At 44.3% G+C, this 27,883-nt stretch overlaps 1 protein-coding gene across 3 annotated transcripts in view; it reads left to right on the top strand.

Annotated features, from left to right (window-relative positions):
- Nucleotides 1–27,883, top strand: part of pus7l (pseudouridine synthase 7 like) — a 62,441-nt gene that overhangs the window by 3,714 nt on the left and 30,844 nt on the right. For all 3 annotated transcript variants that reach the window (XM_059977846.1, XM_059977845.1, XM_059977844.1), the window contains exons 2-5: nucleotides 758–857; nucleotides 13,584–14,464; nucleotides 16,048–16,207; nucleotides 24,604–24,802. In XM_059977846.1, coding sequence (XP_059833829.1) covers nucleotides 13,594–14,464; nucleotides 16,048–16,207; nucleotides 24,604–24,802 — 1,230 coding nt within the window. In that variant the 5' untranslated portion in view covers nucleotides 758–857; nucleotides 13,584–13,593. The remainder of the gene's footprint in view (nucleotides 1–757; nucleotides 858–13,583; nucleotides 14,465–16,047; nucleotides 16,208–24,603; nucleotides 24,803–27,883) is intronic.

Here is a 27,883-nt window from a genome sequence, read left to right as displayed (position 1 = left end):
AAACTTGATTGTTTATTCTATCAATGGTCTCCTTTAATTTTATACACCTCAGCTTTGGACTCTTGAGAGAAAACAACCCCATTTTATCCAGCCACTTGTTACAGCTAATACTCACTAATCCAGACAGCATCAGGAGAATCTCCTTTGTACCATCTCCAAAGCTTTGGCATGCTATAGGGGCTTTGGGAAGTGTGGCGACATTTGCGGGCTGCCCCAACGCATTCTTGGGCGTGTTGGTTGTTATGCCAACAATGTGCATTTCAATGCACTTGATAAATCTGAATCTGAATTCTTCCTGTAAGATGGTGATCACAATTATACACAGTGCTCCAAAGGTGCAGAAGGGAGCACGGTTAGTGTAACACTTCACAGTGCAAGTGACCTGGGTTCAAATTCTGCCATTGTCTGTAAGGAGTTTGTACATTCTCCCTGTGACCGTGTGGCTTTCCTCCCACATTCCAAAGACTGTGACAAAGGCAAGCATGCCAGACACCTTTCTTTACCAGCCTGTCTACTTCCTGTTGCCATTTTCAGATAGCTACAGACTTCCACCCCAAAACCTCTCTGTTCTTCAATGCTTCTAAAAGATCTGCAAAATGTCCTTGTGTATTTCCCCTCCCAAACGTGAGAGAAACCAAACAGCTTTGCAGAGCACTGATGTTTGGTCGGTAGGAGTGACCCTGAGCTTGCAGTTGCTTCCAACTTTTAATTCTTCTTCCTGGTGCCATTTCGATATTTCTGTTTTTTTTTGGAACAGTGCAGAAAGCAGTGAGACCCAATACAAGCTTGAGGAGTGACATCTCATCTAACATCTGGGCACGTGGAATCTGGACTAAATAGTAAATTCACAGACTGAGGTAACGTTTTTTTTGTCTGTCTGTCCGTCTGTCAGAACCTGCCATTTTGGCCTGTAATGTTCTATCAGGTTTGTGTGTCTGGCAAGTGATACAGGAAGCACTCTTTGCAAATATATACATTAGTCGTTTATTTACAAACAGTAAAAATTTGACAAAACATTCATGTTCCGCAAGTTACAGACACTACAAAGCTGAATATACAACAGACATACGTACTTAGTTAAAAGTGCATTAGAGCATACCTTCTCAGTCACCATGTGCACCCTCGCCTTAAACAAAGGAAGGGAGAGCAAGCCCCTTCCACCTGCTAGTTTATACCCATTTTATTTGAAACTGGACACCAGGCAGTTATCCAATGGGAAAAGTAGCTGCAGCTTCTAAACTAACCAATCACAATGCCAGTGACTTTTGACAATTAGAATAAGGCACGCCCCCACAGGACGCCTACTCCTCGAAAGTTGCAAACATGATAATCCAACTCTCTGACTAGTATGACTCTGACAAATTGCCAACTAAGTTATACAGGCTTCCCCCGCTATCCGAAGGTAGAGCGTTCCTATGGAACTGTTTGTAAGCAGAAATGTCGTAAAGTGAAGAAGTAATTACCATTAATTTATATGGGAAAAATTTTTGAACGTTCCCAGGCCCAAAAAATAATCTACCAAATCATACCAAATAACACATAAACCCTAAAATAATACGAACATATAGTAAAAGCAGGAATGATATGATAAATATACAGCCTATATAAAATAGAAATATGGTATGTACAGTGTAGTTCCACTTATCAGAATCGGGAAGACAGTGAGCCAAAATCGATTTGGAGAAAAAAATTGGCACGTACACACATGCGCAAACAACTGCCCGCACAAGGCTTCATGGTCATAGTAGTCCTTCTCATGGTAAACACACGTATAAAGTGGGCGTCTTTTTCTCGTAAAAGTTAAAATCCTCTTTGGTTAGCGAAAACAGGTACTCTTGTAGGTCTTTTTGTAACAGCGAGTTGTCGTAAAGTGAACATGTGAAAAATGGAGACCTCCTGTACATAAAACACAAGAGTACAATACCAGGTACTGTAAACCCAGTCGTCACCTCCCAGTCTACCATAGCAGTCCACCAGCTTCCCTTTGTCCCAAAAGGCCACCAGCCCCACTCCAGAGTGTAATAGCTCATGAGCTGGTCCCCCACTTAATCTTACACACTGACTCTCAGGTAGGATCATCCATGTGAGTGATTTTACTTGACCCGTCAGGAATGTAGGTGCAGCTCTCTTGACCAATAACAGTACCTGTGAGCAGGTAACCCAAGGCATCAGTTCCTGGGACAGTCTGGCCACGCCATGCTGAGAAAGGCAATCATTGCCTCTTACCCTCTTATTGCCCTCTTACCGACCAGCATGGGCGAGGTGCTCATCCGGGGCACTGGGGTGGCATTCATAGGGCACCACATATCAACCGGACCATCCTGTGGAAACCGTGGGGAGACCTAGGAACTGCATATCCAGTAAGTGCCATTCAGCATCTAACAAGTGCCCACAGCCGTCCCAGGATACCTCCTGTTCACACTTGAATACACCTTGCACCTTGTACTTGTGCTCAACATACCACCTATCCCAACACTCTGACAGCTGGGGGCTTTCCAAGTATATAAATGGTACATAAGCAACTACCACCCCTTATAGCACTGACTTCATAGGGACTATTAAGGCTCAAGTCCCTTAAGGCTGTTACCTTAAGGTTGAGGTTGGCTGGAATAGGCTACCCCCCCCCCCCCCCACCACCAACACCCCCAAAACAGAATGTCAAAACCCAAGAGGACTGATAATTTCCCCCAACAGTCGTCTTTGTGGGCAAAGGGCTCGGTATCAGTGGCGTCCCTTCTGTGATGTAGTAAGGAGTCTTCATACAAACTCAGCAATCTGACCCATTGGTCCAGTGTGCAAATTCAAACCCCATCCCCAGGAATGTATCACAGGATCTTCCACCACTTTGTCATTCCGTAATGCAGGGAGATACAAATGCACTTGCTCCTGATTAGTCACTGGATATTTAGAAAACACAAAAACAATAGAACTGCTCCCCAAATGCTCAATTCCCTCTGAAATGTGGGCATTCTCGTATCCAGAATAAAGTTGCCCAAATTTCTACTCAAATTTCATTTGGCCAGTGTAAAATGAGTCATCCCAAAACCAATTATATGGGGAAGGAAGTCAAAGTAACAGATTAAGGCACAAATTTACAGATTTAGAAAACAAGAAACAAAAGTAATTGACTGAACCAAAACAAGAAACAAAGTAACAATCAAACAGAAATCACAAAGTCCAGGCTGCACTCCTCTTTAAAACTTTAATTGGAACTGCAATAATTGTGGTTAATTTCTGTTTTATTCCGCTGGTTCAGTCCCTTCCTACCTACATCTGTGACACCTCACATACTCTGGATCTTTTCAATGATTTCAAGTTCCCTGGCCCCCATCATCTTATTTTCGCTATGGATGTCCAGTCCCTCTGTACCTGTATCCCCCATCAGGAAGGCCTCAGAGCTCCCCGTTTTCTTCTGGACAACCTACCACTCTTCTGCCTAGCAGAACTTGTCCTCACTCTAAATAATTTCTCCTTTGGCTCCTCCCAGTTCCTTCAAACTAAAGGTGTAACATGGGTCCCAGCTATGCCTGCCTGTTTGTGTGCTATGTGGAAAAGTCTATGTTCCAAGCCTACACTGGTGACCGTCCTGCACTTTTCCGACATCAATGACAGCATGGATGCTGCCTCGTGAACCCACGCTGAACTCTTTGACCTCATCCACATGGCCTCCAACTTCACACTGTCCTGAAATTTACCTAGTCCATTTCCGACACCTCCCTCCCCTTTCTTAATCTCACCACCCCCCCCCCCAACTTTCTGCTTTCTGCAGGAATTGCTCCCAACACAACTCCCTTATCCATTCATCCCTCTCTACTGATCTCCCTCCTGGCACTTATCCTTGCAAGTTAAACAAGTGATACATCTGCCCCCCTACAGCTCCTCCCTCACTACCATTCAGGGCCCCAAACAGTCTTCCCAGGTGAGGCGACACTTTACCTGTGAGTCTGCTGGGGCCATATACTGTGTCCAGTGCTCCCAGTGTGGCCTCCTGTATGTCAATGAGACCTGATGTAGATTTAGAGACAGCTTTGTCGAGCGCCTATGCTCTGTCTGCCAGAAAAAGCGGAATTTCCCAGCAGCCACCCATTTTAATTCCGCTTCCCACTCCCTTTCTGATCTGTCTATCCATGGCCTCCTCCACTGTCGTGATGAGGCCACATTCAGGTTGGAAGAACAACACCTTATATTCCGTCTGGGTAGCCTCCAACCTGATGGCACAAAGATCGATTTCTTGAACCTTCGGTAATGCCCTCCCCTTCATCATTTCCCATCCCCTCTCTCCTCTCACCTCATCTCCCTGCCTGTCCATCGCCTCTCTCTGGTGCTCCTCCCCCCTTTTCTTTCTTCCATGACCTTTCTGTCTGTTTTACTAATTTACTTCCCAGCGCTTTACTTCATCCCTCCCCCTTCAGGTCTCACCCACCACCTGGTGTTTCTCTCTCCCCTCCCTCATCTTTTAAATCTACTCTTTAGCCTTTTCCCTCTGGTCCTGGTGAAGGGCCTTGGCTGTATGCCTTTTTATAGATGCTGCCTGTCTTGCTGAGTTCCTCCAGCATTTGTGTGTGTTGGATCTCCAGCATCTGCAAGTTTTTTTTTTCTTTTTTCTTATCAGAGAACTGATAAGTAAAAAGCAACTGTGCGGAGGCCCAGCACATTCACAGAGCCTACGAAAGGCAAAGTACACTGACACACACACACATGCACGCACGCACGTTTGGCTGCAATTCATATTTCTCTGCATTCAAATCATTCACACTCTGTTTACAGGAAAGATTCCCCCCTCCCTACAACAATGAGGCACTAACCGCCCCACTGCTGGCCAATGTAGGCCGATATCCTTTGCAGGGAACCCTGAATGGAATGTGAGGAATCTGGAGAGGACAGAAGGAACCCTGATCTGCAGAGGACTTGAAGAATGACCTTTCCCCCTAACAGTCTCCCTTTTTTGCTCCCCGGACAGTATTTCTACATTGCATAGAGGATGAGGACAGAGACCCTGTTTGCCTGCTCCTCCGGAACCCCAGCTAAAGCATTTCTTTATAGGACATGTGGGATCTCCCACTCCCCATCTGACCAGAATAAGGCACACCCCCACCCCCACAGGCCTATTGTCATTTTTGCTCAGCTTTTTTTCTCAGTCAGACTTGCTGGGCCTGTGCCAGAATCTCAGTACTTACAGCACATCACACAAAGTCCCTTAATGAGCTGGTAACTATTTAGTCTCAGCCTATCAGAGATAGTCCCTTTGCTCTCCTCATTTCTTCTCCACATTCTGTTACCGAAAACCAATTTGTTTTCTTCCTTTCCCATTTCTGACCAAGGATCTCAAATCAGTGTTTGCTCCACCGTTGCATCTGTTCCTTCGACTAACTGGATTCTACTCTCGAATAATTCTCTCCTTCCGTCACTTCTCTTCCTATAATCCTCAGTACTACTTGTTGTGTGTTCATTCTTCACCCTTACATCAGTACAGTTTTGCCTGATTATGCCTCTGAAGTGGTTACAGAGTTCCAGCTACAAGTCACAGTGGGGGGGGGGGGGGGGGGAAGGGGAGAATATACATTGTCCAGGAAAGTTAAATATGTTGGCCTACGCTCTGTCCGCCAGAGAAAGCAGGATCTCCCAGTGGCCACACATTGCAATTCCCCGTCCCATTCCCATTCTGATATGTCTATCCATGACCTCCTCTACTGTCAAGATGAAGCCACACTCAGGTTGGAGGAACAACACCTTATATTCCATCTGGGTAGCCTCCAACCTGATGGCACGAACATTGATTTCTCTGACTTCCATTAATGCCCCTCCTCCCCTTCTTACCCCATCCCTTATTTATTTATTTATTTATTTATTTATTATTCCCCACCTCCCACCCCATTTTTCCCTGTCTCTTTTCTCTCTCTGTCCCTCTCACAATCACTCCTTGCCTGCTCTTCATTTCCTGCTGGTGCTCCTCTCCCCTGTTCTTTCTCCCTCGGCCTCCCATCCCATGATCCTCTCCCTTCTCCAGTTGTGTATCTCTTTTGCCAATCAACTTTTGCACTTTTAGCTTCACCCTTCGTCCTCTTGTCTTCTCCTATCATCTCGGATTTCTCCCTCCCCCTCCCACTTTCAAATCTCTTACTATCTCTTCTTTCAGTTTGTCCTGACGAAGGGTCCCGGCCCAAAATGTCAACAGTGCTTCTCCCTATAGATGCTGCCTGGCCTGCTGTGCCCCACCAGCATTTTGTGTGTGTTGCTTGAATTTCCAGCATCTGCAGATTCCCTCGTACTTTGAACGCAGTGGTTTTTATCTTTGCCTCTGGTGGGGTTTTCACTGGAAAGCAAATAATCTACGGCTTGATTTTCATTTCCTCTCTAGAGCTAAAGTCCCTGCAGTTTTCATCGTTGAGCTGTGAGAAAGGAACGCCACCTGATGTATGCACGCACTCAGGGCTAAGCTTCTGAATACATACAGACAATAGACTTTACAATGAATATCTATATAACAAAGTCCTTTGACCAGCCTAAGTTGTAAATCATCAAACCTTTGATCTGAGTAATTAAAACCTACTATCTTCTGATTTGGCAGACGCTGAGCCAAGCTGGCATGCCTTTAATTTGGGATTGGAGGTCACAGAGCACAGAAACACATCCTTTAACCCATTGTGTGTGTGTGTGTGTTATCTGCACTAATCCTATTCACCAACGCTTGCTCTGTGGCTTTCTGTGCCTTCAGAATCAGAATCAGAATCAGAATCAGAATCAGACTTTAATCGCCAAGTACCTGTGCACATACAAGGAATTTACTTCTGGCAGATGTTGTCTCTCTGCTCATAACAATAATAATGATAAATATAAATGAAAATATAGATTATACATACAAGTAGTGCAATCCAGGTAATAGTTAGCCGACAGTTAACCGGCAGTTAACTGTTCAGCAGAGTGACCGCAGTAGGGAAAAAACTTCTCCAGTGCCTATTAGTCTTAGTCTGGAGGGATCTGAAGTGCCTACCAGACGGAAGTAGTTCAAACAGTCCGTGCGCAGGATGGGAGGAGTCCTTTATGATGTTGCCCGCCCTCTTCTTCAACCTGGAAGAGTACCTTCGAGTACTGTATTAGCTGTGACCTGTGAATAATGATTATTAGGTTTTATTGTTCAAGCAGTAGTTAAGTACATTCACTTGGGTGCTGCTACTTTTGTTGACTGTTGATTTCAGTGTTTTATGCAGTGAATCAGAGGACGAGCTGATAGGTGTTACCTAAAATGTTTGAGTTCAACATGGTAATGAACAATGAAACAAAATGGTTGTTGCGTTAATTCTTTGCACACAAGGTGGCGGGTCACAACAAGCTCTCGGGTCCACCTTCTCTTCACCATTGAGGTTCACCTGCTTCACCCCTTCCATTTCCCCGTGGCAAATGGAACCTGCAGACTCCCAGACTCCCCCATAGGCAGGGAAGGTGGTGTCTGATGGAACAGGCAGGTGGATATATTGCATGTTGATGTGTTCCTTCTGCTGTTTACACTGAGCTTCTATGTGCTCTTCTTGTTATTCTTCGGCTGTCTATCAATTTCGATGATGACTGAGGCCTGGGCAAGGTTATATGGAAGACCGGCAGTTGACAAACTGCAGGTCTCCCCTCTCCATGCCACCGATGTTGTCCAAGGGAAGGGCACTAGGCCGATACAGCTTGGCACCGGTGTCGTCGCAGTAACCTCCTCTAGAAACTGCCTAGAATTTCCCTACCGCATAGCCCTCTATTTTTCTGAGCTCCATGTACCTATCTAAGAGTCTCTTAAAAGACCCTATCGTATCCACCTTCACCACCATCGCCAGCAATGCATTCCACGCTCCCACCACTCTTCTGTGTGAAAAACTTATCTCTGACAACCCCCTTGTACCTACTTCCAAACACCTGAAACTGTGCCCCCTCATGTTAGTCATTTCAGCCCTGGGAAAAAGCCTCTGATTATCCACATGATCAATGCCTCTCATCATCTTATACACCTCCATCAAGTCACCTCTCATCCTCTGTCATTCCAGGGAGAAAAGGCCAAGTGGACTCAACCTTTTCTCATAAGGTACATCCTCCAATCCAGGCAACATCCTTGTAAATCTCCTCTGCACTAAAGTCAAACTGCATTTATTATTCTGTGCATAAGTCTGGCAAGGTAGAAGTACAATAAGAATTTTGCCTGCAGCAGTACCATGGGCCATAAATTGTACATCATTTGTACAAGACAGTGTAAAAATGTTTGTGGAAGACAATAGTGCAAAAAGCCCCACAAGTCAGGCAAGTCCATGGTGGTGCAGGAGGATGGTTGTGGTGTTCCATTGCTGAAGTAGGATTAGTATTGTGCGGGTCGGTTCAAGAACCTGATGGCTGTAGGAAAGGAGCTGTTCCTGAACCTGGTGATGTTGGGCTTCAGGCTTCAGTACCTCTTGCTTGATGATATCAGCAAGAAGAGAGAATGTTATGGATGTTAAGTGCCAACTTCCTGAGGCAGTACCTCCTGTAGATGTAGTCAATAATGGGAAAGGCTGTGCCCATAATGGACCAGGCTGTGTCCACTGTGCTCTGCAGCTTTTTGTGATTGTGTGCTTCGGAACTGCTGATCTAGTCAGCAGGGATGCCTCCAGTAGTTGATCTGTTGAGTTTCATTCCAGTATTTGGTGACATTCCAAATCTCAATAAGCTCTTCAGTGCCAACCTGAAAGCCTCTTCTCCACCTCATAGTCACCGGCTAGGAATTCCCAAGAGTTAGTGGGGAAGTTGCACTTCATCAGGGAGGCTGTGAGCACTTTCCTGAATGTTTTTCTTAACCAGGTGGTAATCTGTACCTCCCTGAATCCTTTTCCAAACCAGGTGGTGACATAGAAGCATAGAAAACCTACAGCACAATACAGACCTTCCGGCCCACAAAGCTGTGCACTTACTTTAGAAATTACCAAGGGTTACCCATAACCCTCTATTTTTCCATGTAGCCATCCAGGAGTCTCTTAAAAGACTCTATCATATCCGCCTCCATCACTGTTGCCTGCAGCCCATTCTATGCACTCACAACTCTCTGCATAAAAAACACCCCTGACATCTCCTCTGTACCTACTCCCCAGCACCTTAAACCTGTGCCCTCTTGTGGCAGCCATTTCAGCCCTGGGAAAAAGCCTCTGACTATCAACATGATCAATGCCTCTCATCATCTTGTACACCTCTATCAGGTTATCTCTCATCCTCCATCACTCCAAGGAGAAAAGGCCAAGTTCACTCAACCTATTCTCATAAGGCATGCTCCCCAATCCAGGCAACATCCTAGTAGATCTCCTCTGCACCCTTTCTATAGTTTCCACATCCTTCCTATAGTGAGGCAACCAGAATTGAGCACAGTACTCCAAGTGGGGTCTGATCAGGGTCCTATATAGCTGCAACATTACCTTTCGGCTCCTAAACTCAATTCCACGATTGATGAAGGCCAATACACCATATGCCTTCTTAACCACAGAGTCAACCTGCGCAGCTGCTTTGAGTGTCCTATGGACTTGAACCCCAAGATCCCTCTGATCCTCCACACTGCCAAGAGTCTTACCATTAATACTATATTCTGCCATCATATTTGACCTACCAAACTGAATCACTTCACACTTATCTGGGTTGAACTCCATCTGCCACTTCTCAGCCCAGTTTTGCATCCTACCAATATCCTGCTGTAACCTCTGATAGCCCTCCACACTATCCACAACACCTCCAACCTTTGTGTCATCAGCAAACTTATTAACCCATCCCTCCACTTCATCATTCAGGTCATTTATAAAAATCACGAAGAGTAGGGGTCCCAGAAATATCCCTGAGGCACACCACTGGTCACCAACCTCCATGCAGAATATGACCCGTCTACAACCACTCTTTGCCTTCTGTGGGCAAGCCAGTTCTGGATCCACAAAGCAATGTCCCTTGGATCCCATGCCTCCTTACTTTCTCAATAAGCCTTGCATGGGGTACCTTATCAAATGCCTTGCTGAAATCCATATACACTACATCTACTGCTCTACCTTCATCAATGTGTTTAGTCACATCCTCAAAAAATTCAATCAGGCTCGTAAGGCACGACCTGCCTTTAACAAAGCCATGCTGACTATTCCTAATCATATTATGCCTCTCCAAATGTTCATAAATCCTGCCTCTCAGGATCTTTATCAACTTACCAACCACTTAAGTAAGACTCACTGGTCTATAAAATCCTGGGCTATCTCTACTCCCTTTCTTGAATAAGGGAACAACATCCGCAACTCAGAATCCTCTGGAAACTCTCCCGTCCCCATTGATGATGCAAGGATCATCACCAGAGGCTCAGCAATCTCCTGCTCCCGCCTCCCATAGTAGCCTGGGGGACATCTCATCCGGTCTCAGTGACTTACCCAACTTGATGCTTTCCAAAAGCTCCAGCACATCCTCTTCCTTAAAATCTACATGCTCAAGCTTTTCAATCCACTGTAAGTCATCCCTACAATTGCCAAGATCCTTTTCCATAGTGAATACTGAAGCAAAGTATTCATTAAGTAAAAACACAAAATGCTGGCAGAACTCAGCAGACCAGACAGCATCTATGGGAGGAGGTAGTGACGACATTTCAGACCGAAACCATTCATCAGGAGTTAGGTACCTCTGTTATCTCGTCCGGTTCCATACACACTTCTTCACTGTCACACTTGATTGGTCCTATTCTCTCACATCTTATCCTCTTGCTCTTCACATACTTGTAGAATCCCTTGGGGATTTTCCTTAATCCTGTATGCCAAGGCCTTCTCATGGCCCCGTCCGGCTCTTCTAATTTCATTCTTAAGCTCCTTCCTGCTGGCCTTATAATCTTCTAGATCTCTATCATTACCTAGTTTTTTGAACCTTTTGTAAGCTCTTCTTTTCCTCTTGACTAGATTCACCACTGCCTTTGTACACCACAGTTCCTGTACCCTACCATCCTTTCCCTGTCTCATTGGAACGTACATATGCAGAACCCCACTTAAATATTCCCAAAACATTCGCCACATTTCTTTCATACATTTCCCCAAGAACATCTGTTTCCAATTTATGCTTCCAAGTTCCTGTCTGATAGCCTCATATTTCCCCTTACTCCAATTAGGTGTTTTCCTAACTTGTCTGTTCCTATCCCTCTGCACTGCTATGGTAAAGGAGATAGAATTGTGATCACTATCTCCGAAATGCTCTCCCACTGAGAGATCTGACACCTGACCAGGTTCATTTCCCAATATCAACTCAAGTACAGCCTCTCCTCTTGCATGCTTATCTGCATATAGTGTTAAGAAACCTTCCTGAACACACGTAACAAACTCTACCCTATCTAAACCCCTTGCTCTAGGAAGATCCCAATTGATATTTGGGGAATTGAAATCTCCCACCACAACAATCCTGTTATTAATTCACCTTTCCAGAATCTGTCTCCCTATCTGCTCCTTGATGTTCCTGTTACTATTGAGTGGTGTATAAAAAGCACCCAGGAAAGTTACTGACCCCTCCCTGTTCCTAACTTCCACCCACAGAGACTACGTAAACAATCCCTCCATAACTTCCTCCTTTTCTGCAGCCATGACACTATCCCTAATCAACAGTGCCATGTCCCCACCTCTTTTGCCTCCCTCCCTGTCCTTTCTGAAACATCTAAAGCCTGGCACTTGAAGTAACCATTCCTGCCCCTGAACCATCCAAGTCTCTGTAATGGAGGCAACATCATAGCTCCAGGTACTGATCCACACTATAAGCTCATCCGCTTTGTTCAAAACAGCCTCAGTAAATGATTTACATCAACGAAGAGTGGATAAAAGAGTAAATTTGGATAGGATGAAAGTGAGTGCGTTTCTAATGAAACAGAGAGCCATAGATTGAGGGTTTTCAACTTTGCTTATAAATATATGAAAGGATGTGCAGCAAGACATAGAGATTAAAATAAGCAACAGATAAAAAGGAGTCTGGGACACTTGTTCATCCATCTCTCCTCTTCTCCCTGAACCTTGTTCACTGCCTTTCCCTCTAACATCTCCGTAAAGTCTGTCAAATTGTCTTAAGCTGCCTTGTCCATTTAAGACTTGAGAGAGAAATGGATTATGGACTGGATGCTTTCAGTTTTAAAATGACTTAAACTGTCTTGTCGAATTAAGACTTGAGAGAGTAATGGTTTAAAGAGAGTGGATGATTTCAGTTTTAAAGAGTTGCATGGAACTTGGCAACTTTTGCGTAACTCAGAGGTAGAGACGGAGCCAGAAATACTGCTAGAATAAATAAACATGACGAAGGGTCTCGGCCCAAAATGTCAACAGTACTTCTCCCTATAGATGCTGCCTGGCTTGCTGCGTTCCTCCAGCATTTTGTGCGTGTTGCTTGAATTTCCAGCATCTGCAGATTTCCTTGTGTTTGCTGTACTGATTCTGTCTTTTTTTCCCCAGGACTGTGGTAAAATCCAATTTAGATTTCTGCATGTTATCTTTCTCCCTCAATGATTAGTACTAATAGGTATTTTTTATCTTATATAATAAACAAGAAATTGTTTAAAATGTTCAGACAAAATATTTTAAATTGAATGAATAGTATCAAGTACACTTATGTCTTACCTGCCCATTATGTGATCAAAGACTTCTTTACTCATTGAAAATAAAACATTGTTGAAAATTGTTTGGAGCTCTTCCATTGAGACTAAGCCACTTTTGGTCACATCAGAAGTTGAAAATGCTTGCAACAATTCATGATAATTGGAGTGCAACTGGAATAAAAGAGGAACATGCTAATAACTCTGTTTAATTCTTTAGTTCAAATGTCCTTGTCATGAAAATTTACACATACAATTGGACTGGGAGACTTGGGTAGCTTTAAAGAATATTTACCACTGGTCACCGACCTCCATGCAGAATATGACCCATCTGCAACCACTCTTTGCCTTCTGTGGGCAAGCCAGTTCTGGATCCACAAAGCAATGACCCCTGGATCCCATGCCTCCTTACTTTGTCAATAAGCCTTGCATGGGGCACCTTATCAAATGCCTAGCTGAAATCAAAATACACTACATCTACTGCTCTTCCTTCATCAGTGTATTTAGTCACATCCTCAACAAAATCAATCAGGCTCGTAAGGCATGACCTGCCCTTGACAAAGTCATACTGACCATTCCTAATCATATTCTGCCTCTCCAAATGTTCATAAATCCTGCTTCTCAGGATCTTCTCCATCAACTTACCAGCCACTGAAGTAAGACTCACTGGTCTATAATTTCCTGGGCTGTCTCTACTCCCTTTCTTGAACAAGGGAACAACATCCACAACCCTCCAGTCCTCTGGAACCTCTCTCGTCCCCACTGATGACGCAAAGCTGTTCTCACGAGAGAGCTCAGACGGTGTTTTTTTCAGGGCCACATGTGAACATGTGACCAGCCCCACAGGGCTCTCAACACACAAAACATTGCACCATTTCCCCCCAGCGGATCTTGTGCATTCCATACATACGTGTACATCTCCCGTACATATGTGTTCTCATGACATAATTCTGGCTACCTTGCCGTTTCTCTTGGGCCTTTTTTGATGTTGTGCTCGTTTTTTTCTCAGGAGTGTTGACATGGAGGCAGCCTGGTGCTGGGTAGGCGATCACGTTGGCTTCTGCGGTACGATCAAGAACTCTGCCGGTGATTTTGTGGTGACGGAGATTGACACACGTGGAAGGCTGGTCAGTGACATTCGAGGTGATGGTGCCCTGGACACGTGTCCCATTAACTACAAGCAGTTTAGATCCCATCCAACACCCAGCAAAAGGCTAAAGAAATGGGAAAATACAGCGGAAAGTGATGATGAACAGACAAACATTGATAAATCTGAGGATTTCACTGTTGTAGGCAGCAAAATCAGCCAGACGGCTAGTTGTGGATTGTCAGAGCCTGCACTTAATTCCTCCCCGGCAGAAATGGGAGGAAGTACTGTAGAGGCGCTTCTGGGCAGCTCGACAGCCACGTTGTTAGAGCAGTTTGCAATTTCAGCTAAAGAAAACCAGCCCTCAAAGGGGGAGAGTGAGGCGACATTTTCACTTGGGACTTTCCAAGAGAAAAGCCAGCGAGCAGCTGTCCACTTAGCTGTACGGAAAAGATTTCCCTTCCTAAGGACTGTTACCAGCGGCACCGAGATTCGAGTCAGGCTTGACCCTCTGTACGCCGAGCTCTGTCAGCTGGTGTCTGAGAAGGAGGCGGATGGCTTTTTCCGCTTCTTGGATTCGAAGGACCGAACTTCCAAGTTTTCTTTTCAGCCTGATGGAAACAAGGAACATCGGAAGGCTGTCCACCATTTTGTAAGCCGGTATTTTGGGAAGCTGCTGGAAACTAAAAGCTTTTTGGAGCAAGTTAATGGAAGCCAGGGTGATGCAGTGATCACTGTGAGGTTTCGAGGCAAAACGATCAGTGGCAGGAAAAGAACTGATGAATGCCAAGCACTTTACACAGGTATCAACAATGCTTCTTACTTTTCAATAATGGGTCACAGTTTTTGGGAGGTGCGGGGAATTGATGAGATTTAATGTTAATATATTTTTGTGAACGTTTGGGAGGTGAGGCAAGGCTAAACAGAGATTTATTTTTCTTAAGGATTGGAGTATTAGAGAATGTGCGAATAGAGTGAAGTTGGCCTGATGGTAAAGTGGTGAATAGCTTCCTGAGGCTGCCATTGTCTCCAACAAAGCTATTACTGAAATATGGATTCTAGCAAAACCCCCAGCTACCTCGGCTGCGTAAGTCTAGGGGACTCGCACTCCGGCCCTGCCAAGCCCGTGAGACTGAGGCGGCTCTACCAGCCCAAACCCCGGTTTGTGCAGATGCTGTGTAACTTGTTACACTGTTACAACTCAGGGTCAAGAAGCAACAGGCAGCACACTACAAACATTTAGAGGAATTATATTTATGAACTTTAACTTAACCAAAGAGGTAGTAAAGAAAAGAAAGAAAACAAAAACAAAAAGGGCCCATTGTAAGGTGCACAAGTTGGAGCTCAAATCTTCCAAAAGTCATATTCACCGATCCACAGTAGACCTCGGCACCTTGCTCCATTGAATCACGGTCTCCTCCGGGTCGAATCCTACGAACGGCTCTCTCCAGTGTCATCTCTCTTCATCTCGTGTGGAACAAAGACCCCAGCTCACACCAGTGCTAGGCACATGAAACAATTCTGCTCCCCTGATTGGACGGCTCACATTCCAAAGCAGCCGTTATCTCTCACCATAACCCAAACACTGCTTCTACAGAAAGACCATTACGTTAGTAGTGAAACCTTTCCCAGTGCATTACAGTGGTTTCTAATTGATACCCTAGTGCAAAGCCTGAATGGAGGCAATATTTAACTTTCATTGACAGATTAGCATGGCAGGTGTCGTTCCTTAAACAGTTAGATAAGAGGCTAGTCTGATGTGGTATGGGAAGCTGCTGTGAAGCCTGGAAAGACGAGGAGGGACTTCTTGGGTTCAGTGGCTTGTTTCTGTGCAGCCTAATATGAAGAAGTGTTTCAACACCCTCTCATGCACTATAACCTTTTTTAACAGTCAGTGGAATATCTTTGAAGTGTAATTGCGGTTGGAATGTATTTAATGGGAATAGGAATAGGAATCCAGAATGGAAACATTGGCTGATTGAGTAATGGCTAACAGAGGATGGTGATGCCACGTCCCGTAAGACCAGTTCTCTGCCTGTTTGCAATGTGAATGTTCTGAGTTAACAATTAATCGACTCAATGCTATTTATCTGCAATAGGCAGTCGTCCAGGAGAGAAAACCGTGGGCACCAAGGCGTAGTGCGTAACCCTTACATGGTTTCCTTCCACTGTGCAAAGACGTACCAGTTAGTAGGTTAATTGGTCATTGTAAATCATCTTCTGATTAGTGTAAAATATGTGGGTTGCTTGGCAGTGTGGCTCATTGGCCCAGAAAAGCCATTCCACAATGTATCTCTAAATAAATAAAAGGGTTTAATGGTACCTGGGGCTCTTAGCTATTCTCAATGTAGTTGGGCTTTAAAGCATATCTGGATGTATTTTGAAGCATTCACCCTGTGCAAGGTGAACATGGAAACTCTGGATGCTGTTGCTTGCCTGGCCTCTGAACTTGGTGTGGTACCGTCGGACTTCAGCTACGCAGGCATCAAAGACAAGAAAGCTGTAACTTCCCAGACCATGGTGGTGAAGGATGTGACAATCAGCAGGTAAGATCAAAGAACTTTTCAAAGTTCCTCTGTCAAACTGTAGCTGTTAGAATGAATGCCCTTCTTTTGTTGCCACAAGCAGATGATGAGGCAATAGAAGTGGCTCTCTTATCAGCTGGTGGGGCCAGCCAAGACTGTCGAGACCAAAACAGGGGCAGTCAATGGCTTAACTTCTCAGATCAGAGCATCAAGGTAAGTTTATTATCAAAGTAAATATATGTCTCTATATATTACTTTGAAGTTTGTTTTCTTGCAGGCATTTACAGGAAAATAAAGTCAGACTATAGAAATTACAAAAAACTATAAATAACAGACTGACAACCAATGATTACAAAAGGAAAATTGTGCAAATAAGCTGAAAAGTAAATATTTAATGCTGAGTTGAAGAAGTGAATGTGAGAGTCTGTAAGTTGTCGAGCCAGTTCTGTGATGAAGTGAGTGATGTTATCCATGCCAGTTCAGGAGCCTGATATTTGTAGGGCAGTAACTGTTCCTGAACCTGGTGGTGTGGCACTCAGTAATCTAGTTGATTCAACCATTTCGACTTGACCTCAAGCAGCTTATCCTTCAACAGACATCTGCTCCAGCTCGGTCAAAGTCCTCGCTTTAAAATATTGTACTGTGTACAGATCCCTCCCCATCCATGCCTTCTCCATTCACACACTCTTGAAGAACTCTGTGCGCTCCAGCGTCTCTCAGCCAGGTCTGCCGTTCCGTTCATGCGGACATTGCTACGTTTAACCATGGGGAAAGATGAGAAGGGAACTCTGCTGGGAGCTGGGATTGTGCCTGTTGAAATGTGAATTGATCTTGTATTAGCCAAGTGGTCTTTAGCTGTGGCCTCCTAACTTCTACTGTATCGATGCTGGCAGGGCTAGAGTTTACATTCTTGCCAGCTGAGTGGTAATTTTGCATTGTGCTCCATTATTGGGAGATCCGCTCTGCTGAATATGACAAGGGGCTTCCAGGCTGACTTAGTACTGCAAAATCTCCTCGTGCTCTTCGAAAACTGCCAACATCTGCAGCCAAATCTCCTTGAACCAGCAAGCAGTTGCAGATCGTGTACAGTACTAGTTGGTATTGGGGGGCATGTTTTTCCTCCTTTTGGTGGGGAATGCCGTGGCATGGCAGGTCGTACTGCTGCCTCATGGCTCCAGGATGTGATGCCAACCTTTGGAGTCTGTTTGGTGTTTGCAAGTTCTCTGTGTGACTGTATGGACGACCCCCTCCCCCCGACCCTTCCACATCCCAGAAACAGACTGGTTGTAGGCTAATTGGCTATTGTGATTTCATTAGGGTTGCAGGATAATCTCTGGTCTAATTAATGAGCATTTGGAAGAGAATAGATGACAAGAAAATAAATGAGAGAGTAGGATTGCTCTGGGAGTCAGCATAGGTTGAAAGGGATGAATGGTCTCATGCTTTGTTTTTAGAGTTGTGAGAGTTATCTGCTCGACACGACTGCAATAATGAGTTAATACTCAGGTGTCCTTGCTCACTGGTTTATTCAAACATATGTAAAGTATTCAAGTACAGAGGTCCAGGAAGACTTAAAATAGAAATTCTGTGGTGATTATTATATAACTGAGCATCATTACACATGACTCATGTCACTGAATTCTAATTTTACACTTCATAGATGAGCATTTCCTTGACTAACCATGAAGTGTATAACTATTATTTTTTGACTAACCAGAGTTGAGACCTTCGGGTCCATCATATGCAAACATCCCTTTGATTCTTGTAATTAGCCATTGTTAAATACATTTATTAGCCGATTGTAGTCTACAAGTTTGATATTATTAGTGGGCATATTTTTAGTGACCATCGCTTCTCCCCACATATTTACAGAGGTTAATGATTTTAGAAGTAGGCTGAGACTTTATCCTAAACACAAAGTACACAGCAGATGCTGTGGTCAAAGCGTCCTGACGAAGGGTCTCGGCCCGAAGTGCTGACTGCTCGTTTCCACGGATGCTGCCCGTCCTGCTGAGTTCCTCCAGCGTGTTGTACGTGTTGCTGAGACTTTATCCTGTTGTTCTTTGTCTCTTTCTGTCCTATTTTGTGGCAGCGTATTAGAGTAGCGGTCAGCGTGTTGCTTTACAGCGCCTGCTGCTTCAGAGCCTGTTGGTTGAGGGGTAATAATTGATGACGTGGGACCCAAGGATCCAATACCTCATTCCCTATCACAGGAGCAAGAAGCGATTATGGCCTTGATGGTGGTGGTCCTTGATGATGGGTGCTGCTTTCTTGTGACAGCACTCCTTGTAGATGTGCTCAGTGGTGAATAGGGCTTTTCCTGTAAGGACTGGTCTGTAGACACCACTTTTTGTAGGTTTTTCCGTTCTTGGGCATGGGACTTTCCATACCAGGCCATGAGAAGCCTACCTAAGAAGTAACTTTGATCTGCTCCAGTTTGTCTACTGGAACAACAGGTCCACAGCAGATGCCATCTCATTGGCTCTTCACTCAACCCTGAAACATCTGGACAGCAAAGATGCAAACATCAGGATGCTCTGTAACAAAGTAGCTCAGTATTCAATGCCATCATTGCCTCAAAACTAATCAATAGGCTTCAAGATCTTGAACTCAATACCTCCTTGTGCAATTGGATCCTTGATTTCCTCACCTGCAGACCCCAATCAGTTTGGATTGGCAAAAACATCATTCCACGATCTCCCATCACACAGGAGCACCACGAGGCTGTGTGTGTTTAGCCCCTGCTGTACTTGCTTCACAATTATGGACGTGCGGTTCAGCACATCTCCAATGCCTTATTCAAGTTTGCTGACGACACCACTGTCGTAGGCTGAATCAAAGGCAGTGACAAATCGACATACAGGAGGGAAATTGAAAATCTGGCTGAATGGTGCCATAACAACAACCTCTTATTCAATGTCAGCAAGACCAAGGAGCTGATTATTGCCTTCAGGAGGAGGAAAGTCGAGGTCCATGAGTCAGTCCTCACTGGAGGATCAGAGATGGAGAGGGTCGGCAACTTCAAATTCCATGGTGTTATTATCTTGGGGATCTGTCCTGGGCCCAATGTGTAAGTGCAATTATGAAGAGAGCAGAGCAGCACCTCTACTTCCTCCGGGGTTTCCAAAGATTCCACATAAAACTTTGACAAAGTCCTAAAGATACATGGTGGAGAGTATACTGACAGGCTGCACCACTGCCTGTGTGAAAACCAATGCCCTTGAACAGAAAATCCTACAAAAAATGGACATGGCCCATTCTATCATGGGCAAAGCCCTCCCCACCATTGAGCACGTCTACAAGAAATGTAATCCCAGGAAAGCAGCATTTATCACCAGGATCCCCCACCACCCAGAACGTGCTGTCTTCTCGCTACTGAAATCAGGAAGAAGGTACAGGAGCCTCAGGACTCACACCACCTCGTTCAGGTACAGTTATTACCCCTCACCCATCAGGCTCTTGAACCAAAAGGGATAACTTCACTTGCTCCGCTATCGAAATGTTCCCACAACATATGGACTCACTTTCAAGGACTCTTCATCTCATGTTCTCAATACTTATTGCTTATTTATTTATGATTATTATTTCCTTTCTTTTGAATTTCCACAGTTTGCTGTCTTTTGCACACTGGTTGAATAGGTGTGGTCTTTCATTGATTCTATTATGGTTATTATTCTAGTATGGATTTATTGAGTATGCCCGCAAGCAAATGAATCTCAGGGTTGTATATGGTGACATATATGTACTTTGATAATAAATTTACTTTGAATCTTTGAACTTTGATGCAACCAGTCAGGATACTTTCCACTAGAAATAAGAGAAAACCTGCAAATACTGGAAATCCAAACAACGCACTCAAAATGTTGGAGGAACTCAGCTGGTTGGGCAGCATCTATTGAAAAGGGTATTGTTGATGTTTTGGGCTGAGATCTTTCGGCAGGACTGCAGGGATCACAGAGGGGGATCAGTGAGAGAGGGTTTCACTGAACTCCCATCGAAGGGATGATTTAGATTTTTTCAGGGTAGGCATCGCTGGAAGAGACTTTGGAGTGTAGTAATCCTGCCGAACAGTTTCAGCCTGAAATGTCAACAATACTCTTTTCCATAGATGCTGCCTGGCCTGCTGACTTCCACCAGCATGTTGTAGGTGTTGATTGGATTTCCAGCATCTGCAGATTTTCTCTTTCTTGTGACAGGAAGTAGTCTCTTGTTTGTGATGCTGGATCATCAATGTATAAATTGACAGCGCTGGCATGGGATTGGCATTGCCGGGCATCCTCGGTACATGTTAGCAAAGCGTACCCCCAGTATGGCCGACGTTCGGCAAAGAAAATTCAAAACCAAGTGCAGTCTGAACCATTTAAAGAATAGCGACTATAGAACAAGGCAGTAATGGAGTAAACAGAAATCTTGTTTAAATCCAGTTATGAACTTGGGGAAACTTCTGCCTGGGTGCACTGAGAGATGTACAACTTGCTGCCACAGTATGTAATTGATGTAAATAGCATAAATATATTCAATCTGAGACTTGGTAAAATTGTTTGAAAAAAACAGAATTAGAGGAAAAAAACACTGAGGTAATGAAGGAATTACTCAGGGGGGTGGCCAAGAGACTGTTGAGAAAATAAGTTTTGCAAGCAGCTGAGTTCTGCTGTGCTGGCCTGACTGAATTATTGAAGATTGATGATTTATTGAATCATCAATAAATCAGAATTATTTATTCTGTGCTGGTGAGTTCTGATGAAATCCGGAATAGGCTGGATCTCTGAAACTGCTTAATTGAATGTTGCCCTGAAGGATCAGCTAATCCGTTCAGAATCTGAAATGCTGTTCTTTAAGTTTACTTTGGGCTTTTTTTTGCAACAGTGTAAACAGGTGAAAGGCCAAGGTTGGTCAGAATGCAAGTGGTAGAGAATTAACTGACTAAAAACTTACCGCACGTGTGAAGTGATTTGTTTATTGCAGTTTATAGTCACCTCTACAGAGGAGAAACTAAATGGAGATCAAGTGGCTGCTTTGCAGAAAACCACTGTACAGTCCCCTGCAATGCCCCAACATTTTATCCTCCATTCCATTCTCATTTTCAAAGAAAGGGGCTTCACTTCCTCCACCTGCAACACTGCCCTCAACCGCATCTCTTCCATCTCACGCACATCTGCTTTCACCCACGTCCTTCTGCCTGCCACCCTACCAGGGATAGGGTTCCTCTTATCCTCACCTACCACCCCACCACCCTCCGTGTCCAGCACGTAATTCTCCGCAACTTCCGCCATCTCCAATGGAATCCCACCACCAAGCACATCTTTCCTTCCCCCCCTCACTTTCTGCTTTCCGCAAGGTTTGCTCCTTATGCGACTCTCTTGTCCATTTGTCCCTCCCCACTGATCTCCCTCTGGCACTTACCCTTGCAAGTGGAAGAAGTGCCCATGAACCTCCTCCCTCACTACCATTCAGGGCCCGAAACGGTCCTTCCAGGTGAGGTGCCACTTCACTTGTGAGTCTGTTGGGGTCATATACTGTGTCTGGTGCTCCCAGTGTGGTCTCCTGTATATCAGTGAGACCCAGAGTAGATTGGGAGATCGCTTGACTGAGCACCTACACTCTGTCCACCAGAAAAGTCGGATCTCCTAGTGGCCACCCATTCTAATTCCATTTCCCATTCCTATTCTGATATATCAATTCATGACCTCCTCCATTGTCACAATGAGGCCTTACTCATGTTGAAGGAACAAGACCTTATATTCCATCTGGGTAGCCTCCAATTTGATGGCATGAGCATCGATTTCTCAAACGCCTGGTAATGCACCCCCCCCCCCTTACCACTTCCCAACCCCTTTCCCTCTCCCACCTCATCTCCATGCCCGCCCATCACCTCCATCTGGTGCTCCCCCCTTTTCCTTTATCCCATGGCCTTCTGTCCTCTCCTTTCAGAATCCCCCTTCTCCAGCCCTGTATCTCTTTCACCAATCAACTTCCCAGCTCTTTACTTCATCCCCCCCCCTTTAGGTTTCACCTATCACCTTGTGTTTCTCTTTCCCTTACACCCACCTTTAAATCTACTCCTCAGCTTTTCTTTCTCCAGTCCTGGTGAAGAGTCTTGGCCCGAAACGTCAACTGTGCTCTTTTCCATAGATGCTGCCTGTCCTGCTGTGTGTTGTGTGTTGTCAATTCTGCTCTCCCACTCTTTAGCCTCCCATGGTCTTCCAATGAAAGCTGAATTAAGTTCAAGGAACAGCGTGTCATTTTTCAGATTTGCACCTTAAGGACTTGAACAAAGAAGTCAACTATTTCAGATAACCAACTTTTCTGGACTGTGTCCGTCTGGCCAGCTCTGATGAAAAGCCATTCAGTTGCAATATTAACTGTACTTGTGATTTCCAAGTGAGGCCTGTATTCTTAATTGGGTAGATGGAGCTCGTCAGCCTGGGAAGGCAGTCCATCTAAGAGAGGGAAAACTCTGATTTTAAACCTCCGCTGCCTTGCGGCCATACCCACTCATGGGAAAGGCTTTGGGAGTAAACCTTGAGGACAAATCCGGAGCTGGAGTCCCTAAGGCAGTCCGGCGTTGCCTTCAACCTCACTCTGGCAACTCCTGCGACGACACTGGTGCCAAGCTGTATCGGCCCTGACCCTTCCCTTGGACTACATCGGTGGTGTGGAGAGGGGAGACTTGCAGCATGGGCGACTGCTGTTCTCCCATACAACCTTGCCCAGGCCTGCATCCTGGAGACATTCCAGGTGCAGATCCATGGTCTCTCGAGACTAACGGATGCCACCATTTTAAATTTTATTTGTTATCTCTAGTATCTGCAGTGTTTAACTGTTTTGGCATATTGTGTTTGTTTCTCTCCCTTGTGTCTTTCTTCTGGGAACATGCTAGTGATTAACAGGCCTTCATTACCCTTGCTGAACTGCTGTCACCATCATTAATGTTATTTACATCCTCCTGCTGTAGCTCTATCTCACAGTCACCCCCCCCCCCCCCCCCCATGTCTCTCTTCCTACTCTGCTGCTTTGAAATTAGTCCAATGACCTGAAATGTTAACCTTTTATCTCCCGGCTCAGATGCAGCCCGACCTGTTAGGTATTTCCAGTAGTCAAAGGCAAAGTTTTGCCTGCTATTTTTGAATCTGTGGTGATGTCAGTATTGAAAAAAACATGCAGTGAGCATTTGGTCTCTGTTGTATGGAATTTGGATCAGGCTGTCACTGGGAATTAATTGGGTTATTCATTGTGTAAGGCACTCTGGTAAGTTATTCAATGTCAAATCAAATTGATGCTGAAATGTTGTATCTGGTTGAAATCAGATTTGAAATTTCATCAGTCATTATACACTCATACTCAGAGCTTCCTGCAACAAACAAACCCATATCTAATTTTCCCTTTTAATTAATGTACGGCATGAGATACCGTGAAACAGTAACTTAGACAGATAGGGACTGGATACTGTTGTTATCTTGTATTTTAAACTTTTAACTTAAAATTGGACAGTTGTAGGGGAGGCTGGACCTACCCCTCTGTACCCGGAGAGTAGGTTGATTCATAAGAGAAGCAGTAAATTTGAAACTTGATTAGCTCATACTCTGTGCAGCTGTTGGTGTGTTATCGCAAATTGCATCTGATGAACTGAGAAGTATCTGTTTAAAATAAAGTAGCATCACCTGCTGTTCAAGTGCAGAGCCTGGTTCCCTCATTTCCCTACAGCTTGAGTTACTGGTATTTAAAGAAAATGTTTGTAACTTTGAAGGGCCATTCTGTGTCATATGTTGCCTCTTGTGCACTGAAGTGTGCAAATCACAGTTTTTCCTAGTTTTACAAAACTCTAGAGGATTGAACTGCAGCCAAATGGGTTTTATGATCAGTGGGATAATTGACCAGATTATGTGGTTTAACGGCTCATCTGAGGCAAGGGTATTGCTGACCACACCTCATTGCAGTACTCCTCAGTACTGTCATCTGGATTATTTCACAAATGAAGAGAAAATCTGCAGTTGCTGGAAATCTGAGCAACACACACAAACTGCTGAAGGAACTCAGTATCAGGGAAAAGAGGACAGTCGACGTTCCTCCAGCATTTTGTCTGGGTTATCTGTTCAAGTTCCTGGAATGAGACATTCCTAGAAAGCTTCTGACTCAATAGATAGAAATTTACAGTAACCTAGCTCTTGAGGTCACACAACTAAAACTGCTAAAGCTACTTTGTCTCTGTATCTTTGTTCTCTTCATGGTAGAGTGCCTCATTTGTTTGTGGACATTTAGCTTTAGACAAGGAAGTGAGGAAACCCTACCAGAAGCCAGTGGTTGAACTTCTGTTACTTAAAGTTTTCCAACTTTTTGTGTAGAAAATAAAGATGAATGTTCTCACTTGTAGCTTGATCCTCTTTAGCCTTATACACCCATTTTTGTTTATTGTCAAGGTTAAAAGCAGTTCAGTCATCGATCCAAAACAAAGATTTGAAAATATATAACCTGCACCCTGCAACCCAGCACTTGCAAGTTGGGCAGTTGAAAGGAAACCATTTTAGTATCATCATAAGAAATGTCAGCAAGTACCTGGAAGATGATCCTGAAGCAAGTCTGACTGAAAGGGTGTTTGATGCCATTGAGAATATCAAGGTAAGGTCCCTTTGAAAGGTGTAGCCTTTATTGCACTGAGGGTAAACACAGAGAAGAGAAAGGGGAGATTGGCGTATTGACTCAGTCCGGAAATGTGTGTAAGCAAATGTTTGGTAAATGTGTAATCTTCTGCCCTTTGTCCTTGGGTGGGCTTGGTTGACTGATAGTGATGAATCTGACTTCCCAATTGATACAACACATGGAATTGTTGAAGTTTCAGTGCAGAGGGAGGCTATTCGGCTCATCCTGTCCATGCCCACCATTGTCAAAGTTAAATCAACTGATCAGCTACTATTTCATAGCTTTGCAGATAATGGCTCTTCAAGCGATCACTCAGGTATTTTTTCAAAAAATATGAGAGCTTCTGTCTCCGCTAACCAGGCACTGAATTTCATATTCCCATTACTCACTGAGGTGATCAATCCTCACCTCAGCTGTAATTGGTGTCCAATTGATTTTAGTCTAATTTCCACTAATTACTGAAATCTCTACTGAGGGAAATGGATCCTCAGTGTCTAGGACCACCTGATATTACAAAGTTTAGTTAAATTTCCTCTCATTCTCCCTTGCTCCAAAGAATGGCCCCAATCTTCATGTTGCTCTTCTTAACAACAATTCTCCAGCCCAACAACATGTGCAGATTTCTTCTTCACTCCACATTAATCTTGTGTCCTTCCTGTAGTGTGGTGACCACGCTCTGTCCAATGCTCAGACTGTGGCTTAGCTAAAGCTTTGACTCCCTGCTCCCATGTTGTAACACAACCAAGAAAGATCAAGTGTCCCTGTACATTTTAACAACCTTATTTACCTCTCCTGTTGTTTTCACAGATCTGCACATGTGCAGTCCCAAGGTGTCTTTGGCCCTTTACAAATGTTAGTATTCTCCTGTTCGTTGTATATTTCAACATAAGAACATAAGAGATAGGAGCAGGAGTAGGCCAATCGGCCCCTCAAGCCTGCTCCGCCATTCAACAAGATCATAGCTGATCCAATCTTAACTCTAGTTTTCACCGAATCCCACAAGGCAACAGTGTCAACCAACAGGGCACCATGCCGCCCATTTTATTTTATTATTCATCCCGCCCAAACCCATGTGATCACCTGAGGGAAAAAAAATGATTTGCCAATTGAGGAGAAAAAATCTGGAAAATTCCTCTCCGAACCATCCAGGCTATCGAAAACTGGCCCAGGAGATCACATGGCTGATCTAAACCTAGCCTCACGTCCACTTACCTGCTCGCTCACCGTATCCCCTAATGCCATTTTTATCCAGGAAAATGTCTATCTCTGTTTTGAATTTATTGAGTGTAGTAGCTTTCACAGCTCTCTGGGGCAGTCAATTCCACAGCCCCACTACTCTCTGAGTGAAGAAATTTCTCCTCATCTCAGTCCTGGAATGGCATCCCCTTATTTTAAGATTATGCCCCCCAGTCCTAGTTTCACCCATCATTGGGAACATTCTCCCCGCATCCACCCGATCAAGCCCCTTCACAATCTTATATGTTTCAATAAGATCGCCTCTCATTCTTCGGAACTCCAATGAGTAGAGTCCCACTCTACTCAACCTCTCATCATACATCAACCCACCCATCCCCGGAATTAACCTAGTGAACCTTCTCTGCACTGCCTCGAGAGCCAGTAAGTCCTTTCTTAAATATGGACACCAGAACTGCACGCAGTACTCCAGGTGTGGTCTCACCAATACCTGGTACAACTGCAGTAAAACCTCCCTGTTCTTATACTCCATCCTCCTAGCAATAAAAGCCAGCATTCCATTGGCCTTCTTGACCACCTGCTGCACTTGCATACTAACTTTTTGTGTTTCCTGCACCAGGACCCCCAGATCCCTTTGCACAGAAGCACTTTCCAGTTTCTCTCCATTTAGATAATAACTTGCTCTATTATTTTTCCTGCCAAAGTGCAAGACCTCACACTTGTCAGTATTATATTTCATCTGCCAAATGTCTGCCCAATCACTCAGCCTATCTATGTCCCCCTGCAGGGTTTCAATGTCCTCCACACTCATTACACTCCCTCCCATCTTTGTGTCATCAGCAAACTTCGAGACGTTGCACTTAGTCCCTTTCTCCAAATCATTAATATAGATTGTAAAGAGTTGGGGTCCCAACACCGACCCCTGCGGAACACCACTAGTCACCAACTGCCAGTCTGAGAATAAACCATTTATCCCAACTCTCCGTTTTCTGTTAGAAAGCCAATCCTCCACCCATGCCAGAATATTATCCCCAATCCCATGATTTTTACTTTAAGTAATAATCTTTGGTGTGGCACCTTGTCAAATGGCCTTTTGGAAGTCCAAATAGACCACATCCACTGGTTCCCCTTTATCTACCCTATATGTTATGTCCTCAAAGAACTCCAACAAATTTGTCAAACATGACTTCCCTTTTGTAAAGCCATGCTGACTTTGTCCTATTAAGCTATATTTATCCAAATGCCCTGTTACTGTTTCCTTAATTATCGATTCCAACATTTTGCCAACCACAGATGTTAGGCTAACTGGCCTATAATTCCCAGCCTTCTGTCTATTGCCCTTTTTAAATAAAGGAGTTACATTAGCATTTTTCCAATCTGCCGGGACCATTGCCGAGTCCAGCGAGTTTTGAAAAATTATCACTAATGCATCCACAATCCCGACCGCCACTTCCCTTAAGACCCTAGGATGCAAGCCATCCGGTCCAGGGGATTTATCCACCTTCAGTCCCATTAATTTATCAAGTACCATTTCCTTGGTGATTTGAATCGTAGTTAGCTTCTCTCCCCCTAGAGCCCCCTGTTTATCCAGTGTTGGGATATTTTGAGTGTCCTCTACTGTAAAAACTGATACAAAATATTTGTTCAGCGTTTCCGCCATCTTCATGTCCCCTACCATTAATTTCCTGGTCTCATCTTCTAGGGGACCAACATTTGCTTTAGCCACCCTTTTTCTTTTTATGTAACTATAAAAACTCTTACTATCTACTTTTATGTTTTTCGCCAATTTACTTTCATTATCTATCTTCCCCTTCTTAATCAATCTTTTTGTTATTTGCTGCTGATCTTTAAAAGCTTCTCGATCTT

The sequence above is a fragment of the Hypanus sabinus genome, chromosome 8 (genome assembly GCF_030144855.1).
Source record: "Hypanus sabinus isolate sHypSab1 chromosome 8, sHypSab1.hap1, whole genome shotgun sequence".
NCBI classification, from domain to species: Eukaryota; Metazoa; Chordata; class Chondrichthyes; order Myliobatiformes; family Dasyatidae; genus Hypanus; species Hypanus sabinus.
This window is presented reverse-complemented; position numbering and strand designations above follow the sequence as displayed.